Source organism: Hyalella azteca, unplaced genomic scaffold (genome assembly GCF_000764305.2).
Source record: "Hyalella azteca isolate HAZT.00-mixed unplaced genomic scaffold, Hazt_2.0.2 contig6110, whole genome shotgun sequence".
Taxonomy (NCBI): domain Eukaryota; kingdom Metazoa; phylum Arthropoda; class Malacostraca; order Amphipoda; family Hyalellidae; genus Hyalella; species Hyalella azteca.
Window position 1 is genome coordinate 4,210 of NW_025936279.1, and position 5,918 is coordinate 10,127.

General features: G+C 38.8%; 1 protein-coding gene across 1 annotated transcript; it reads left to right on the top strand.

Moving 5' to 3' along the window:
- Window positions 1-626: 626 nt before the first annotated feature.
- LOC108677307 (C-type lectin domain family 4 member M-like) lies at window positions 627-5,094 on the top strand (the record flags this gene model as incomplete). The annotated part of the gene is made up of 5 exons (XM_018165520.1): window positions 627-699; window positions 915-1,034; window positions 3,393-3,563; window positions 3,932-4,035; window positions 4,977-5,094. Coding segments are annotated over exons 1-5 (586 nt in total), but the record flags the coding sequence as incomplete, so codon positions are not given.
- Window positions 5,095-5,918: the final 824 nt, after the last annotated feature.

A 5,918-nucleotide genomic window follows, 5' to 3' on the forward strand; every position in this document is an offset into this window, starting at 1 on the left:
TCATTTGGCAGGCGCTGTCGCAGCCGACTGCCCTGAAGGCTATGAGGTCGTCGGGTCCAAGTGCATCCACCGTTACACGGGCGGATATCTGACGTACGACAACGCGGTCACTTACTGCTACCAGCACTTCGGCAGGCTGCCTGTGCTTAAAGACTGCGCTTCCTTCACTGATGTCACCACTTATGTCAATGATGGATGTAAGGTTATAACAGAAAAACATGTTAAAGTCGGAAAACTTGCAGAGTTTAAAAATTCTGCGTTCAACATGTTTGTCTTCTTAGAAACATTATAAGTCGACCCTCATAAGTTAGAAGTCTCATTTTGGCAAAAAAGTCTCTTCCTATGCATCAACTTGATGTTTAGTGGAACCTGAATTTCAGCGAACATAATTCATCTATAATAGGACTTCTGATTAATTTTCTTGCAATATCATTATGACTCTATTATCAATAGACAAACGCTTTGCATGCCTCTTCGCCGATTTTTGAAAACTTGGTAAGTTGGCAGGCCCTGTTAGCCGCTGGCGGAAGAATTTGAATCTTCACTTATGTTCTACTGCAATACTTATTCATTCACACTTGGCCCTGTACACAACACACAGCTTTTTTGCGATTGCCAAAAATGTCATGTCTCCGTACCACTCGCCTTGGGGTGACCGAGCAGCTGCTACCCTAACCAAATTCAGAGGCTCAGAGGCAAGTCAGCTTCTGATTCGAGGAATCAGAAGCTGAGGCGGATCTAAATTTTAACTATGTAGGGGTGCAACCGCTGAGCAACTCGAGGAGGTGGCCAGGTAGTTAAGAATCGGCCGGCGACAGGCTAACAGGTTCTAATCAACGCTAAAAACTCCATATTAAATAATATTATTATTACATAATAATATTTCTATTACTATTAACGTTGCACTCCATCAGACTCAACTGATTTCAACAACGGCTACTGGCTAGGCGCGACCAATGGAACGCTCACCAATGTTTGGCAGTGGAGTGACGGAGCGGCCGTGCAAATGGGCGCTCCGTACGTACTGGGCCGTGGTGAGTGAATCCATGTTTTTTCTGTACATGACACAACATATTTGCTAAAAGGAAGTATATTTATTATGAAATTGTAAACGGATGAAACTCAACTAAGTCACTTGATGCAATAAGATTGAACAATATAATGTGACAAACAGTATTATAATGTTAAGGTGAAATTACTTAGAGAATTAACTGAAAACAGAAGGTGAAGTTCTGAGTGTCTCCTACAAAAAGTCAATCTTAGTTCTCATGTTAGAAATAACATTGATTTGCAGTCTCTATTGCATGAAAATTTAGTTGACAAATAGTTATTCTTTTGATTCGACCTACCCAAATAAAATTATTGGTAGAGTATCGATGATTATTGGTGGCTATTGGTGGAAATTATAGGTGAACACCGATGGCACATAGATGGCGTGTCCTGCCTATGTTCCACCTATATCCTGCTGATGGCAACCTTAACTTAAAAAACCCTTCTTTCATCAATAANCAAGCAACAATGTCGGAAATGTAGCAGGAACAAATAACCACAGTGCCATGTACAAAACTCGTGAGAAATCGACTTGAAGTAAAGTCCCTGCCTGCCTGTATTGCAATTTTTAATTTCATCAATTATTTTTAATAAATGCCACTACTATGCTGACTTGATGGTTCCAATAACCACTGTTTACTCGAACACATTTTTATGTACCATAAAATGGCAGCTGAAAGAAATTTCGTTAATTATATATTGAAGTTTATTTATTTAAAACGTATATCATTTTTTGTTAAAGGAAAGTTTAGAAAGATTTTCGACGAAAATATTTTTGTGGAAAATAAGGAATGTTTAGAGCATGGAATTGACATCACTCGACTTTGAAATGTCAGGGGCGAAATTCTTTCAACTATCCGCGCCGGTGTTTTTTCTCTACCCTAATATATGGATAATCTGTCACGTAGGAATGATGCGAGACCACATTATTATATATGTAAACTTTTATTCAAAATAATTATGTGACGAGGTGAACAAATTTCTCATAAGTGGATAAATTACCATATCAATGTCAGTCCGTAGAGAACTGAATTGTATCTTTCAGCGTAAAAAGGATATATTTTACGAAAATAACAGAGTTTTTGACTAGCAATCTAACCGAACCACATTTTACAACCAAGGAGTAGCAAGGATCGTTTCACCACATATAATGTACCATGCCTACCTGTGTAACCATAGGTGCACCACCTTTAATTATTATTTGGCTAGTATGGAATCTTTATTGAGTGATGACATTCAGTAGTTAGCGCTAGAGATATTACAGCTGACCAACTTATTGCATTGAGTGCTTCATGTGATTATAATTGATCGAAAAACTTTCAACAGCTCCCTCTAATTAGATATGTTCCTCAGGATTGGTGGAGATAATTTGATAACCGAACCTTCGGGTGGAACGAGTCAGAACTGTGCTTTGGTACAAGGTTCCTCGGGCTGGTTATTCCGAGACTACGTATGCACAGCCTCTTTTCTATATCCACTGTGCTCAAGACCTTCAGTATATGGTGAGTTACTCTTCTGTTTTGAAGCCTTGGAAGGTAAGCTGGACAGAAAAGTGCAGAGAGTATATAATTTGTGGAGGAATTTTTCTAAGATTTTGATTATTTTATGCATGCACTGCCAAATTAATCCACTCAAAATAACTTTACGAGCAAGCCGCAGAATTGAGTATAAAATTATTATGAGTATGTACGTAACTTTGACTTGACTTTAATTTTCAGGAGTTAGCTCTCAAGATTAAATTGATATCTTAGAAAAATTTACGGCTCAAAAGTGAAACAATCCAATAGTTGCTTTACGATTAACAAAAAGAAGAAGGGAAAGAAACCATAACGAAGGAGAGTTGAAAAACTTACATCTATCCAGCTCAATAAAAAATATTAGGTGATGATGAAATCTCTGTGCAGTCTACGTGTTTACTTCTGAATTTTTATCGTTTTATCTTGCTTGATTTCATTCTGATGTTATTGCGACATGGCACATATTGAACTTGACTGTTTCATTAATAAATATTTACTGACATCCGGCACAGCTTGTACCTGAGGGTTCCATGAACATTGCTTGTTTTACATAAAACGCTTACGTTCAAAGTTGCATGGCAATATCTATAGTTCCGGTACTAGCGTAAAGTTTGAAATGGCGAATATTCCAGTTAAACAGGATTTAGGGTCTTGAAATAAACTTGATAGAGTCAGTTTAAACGCACGAATGGCAGGACCCTAAGGAAAGCATAGCTAATCTTTCATGCAATGACTTCCTGAGCTGATATCCAGCTTCTAGGAATGAATAATCTAATATCTTTCATTCATTCCACATTTACATCATGGATATGTATTCTACTGCAGGTCTCTGCCAGAATCCTTTTGTTTTGGTTGGCACTCAGTGTGTTCACTTAATTACGACCAACTACACCTGGCACGACGCTCGTAACCAGTGTGGACTGGTCGGTGGGGGCCTGATTGTTGTAGACGACTGCGATCAGTACCACAAGGTTGCCCTCTACCTCGCTGAACAAGGTAACCGTTTGAAAAGTTCTATGTAATATTTCAAAATAAACACTGCCAATCAAACCCTAATGATGTTGGTATTGTTAAATTTAATTAAGATAACTAGATAACTATGACCAGAGCTGTGAAGTTGAGGTTTAATACGCGAGTGATGTAGATCTGCATACTTTACGTCAAAATGGAGTCAATGATTAATTTCTATTTGCCCCCACCATCCTAACGCCTTCAGAAAGTGGTTAACTCTGGAGAACTTCCCTTTCTCATTTTAGTGACATTTATATCGTGAGTGTCAGGGAAACGGCAGCGGTTTTATACAGAATAATATTTAGAAACTTAATTTCCTATCCCCTAGAATTGTTATCTCTTTTCTTGGTAAGACTACCCTACCTTTTGGATCGGGGGCTCAGATGAGGCCGTGGAAGGACAATGGCGCTGGGTTGACGGTTCGCCGATGACCATGCGACTGCCTTACTGGGCAACTGTAAGGATACTGACTGAATATTTAAAAGAAGTGTACGAATAAAACTAAACAGCAAACTCAGCTAGATGCCGATGATGTAATCATTACAGGATAGTGGTATTGTCAAATAGTTTACCTTGCGTACTTTTGGCCATTAAATTCAGCTCTCAGCTAGGTTTATATGCAAATTGAAGACGTTCATCTTGCATTCCAGAATTAACTGCAAACATAATTTGCTGTTCTCCATGGACAAGATTTCACGAATTTCATTGGCTTGTACAAGCAGCTACAATCCAAAGTTAATTTATAAATACCAGTTTGTTTTACGAAAAATCTTTCCGGTATCTTTTTTTATATCATTTACAGTGGGAAGAAGGTATTATATGGTTAGTTACTGCATGATTTGATTCGCTCAATTCACTAATTTTAGACCTAGACACTTATATTTTTATACATGTATAAACTTTCAATCAAAAGTTACTTTCCTCGAATGCAGATATCTGAAATCAATTAATACCTGGAATCAATTGACTATAGAAACATTCTTTTTACTGTGGATTGGGTCTCCAGTCAGATCAGTTTTTAAATTAGATCATTAAGGTAAATTGAATAAAAGTTTTTAACTAAAATTTCTGGAGCTATGTATATAACGGCATTATCGCAAACATATAACAGTGCCGAATTTTGAAAGAGTTCAGTTAGAAAAGTATTCAAAGATACGGTATACGTAATAAATTAAAACTTGGGGTGGAATAAAGTCATTTTGGTAATACGAAACTTTGAAGAATCCAGGATCATGTAATATTTCTGGAAATACTGTAATTTAAACAATATATATTTGCATTTCTGATGCAAATGATGTAACAATCAACACCCTGGATAATTGTTGTAATAATCATCCAGGTTGATTCTTACATTGATGTAACAAAAACATTGAAGATGTTTGCTTTATTCATGAGCAGACTGACGTTTTGGGGAAAGAACCCGACAATCCTGGCGAGCAAAACTGCCTGGAGTTGAATTGCGCGGGGATGTACCGCTTCAGCAGCGCGTGGTGCAGTCATGTGCGCCGGGTGATCTGTGAGTCAGACCCCATCTAGAGGAGTGCTGTTCATGCCCCATCTGGAGGAGTGCTGTTCATGCCCCATCTAGAGGAGTGCTGTTCATGCCCCATCTGGAGGAGTGCTGTTCATGCCACATCTAGAGGAGTGCTGTTCATGCCCCATCTAGAGGAGTGCTGTTCATGCCCCATCTGGAGGAGTGCTGTTCATGCCCCATCTAGAGGAGTGCTGTTCATGCCTCATCTGGAGGAGTGCTGTTCATGCCCCATCTAGAGGAGTGCTGTTCATGCCCCATCTAGAGGAGTGCTGTTCATGCCTCATCTAGAGGAGTGCAGCGTTTGCCCCATCTTGAGGAGTGTGTTTTATGTTCTATCTAGAACATTCTTTTAAATGTTCAATCTAGATGGTAATAAATTCTGTAATTTCCAGGCCAGTGTTTTTATTGTCCTATCTAGGAGAGTATCATCAATGGCCCATCTGCAGGGTGTTTATATTATATCATTTCCCATCATGGGATGGGAGGGCTAGGGATGGATAATCTTCGAGATATGTGAATCATTTTCCTAATTCGCAAATATAACTAATTATTATTGATGCGGATATTTCAAACCCACTTTCAAGATAGAATCAATGATTATGTCATGTTATGGTATGCGAAGGAAATTTTTTCACGAAATTCTTGCATAAAGATTAGAAAAAATAACATCAGGTCCTTCAGCCATGATCCGTTACAATAAACCTACGGCCAGACTGACCGTGAGACATCTATATCAGCGAGACACGACGGTTATGAAGAACAGCGACCGCGGTGACGCGCGGCTACAGCTGCGGTTCGGCCACTGG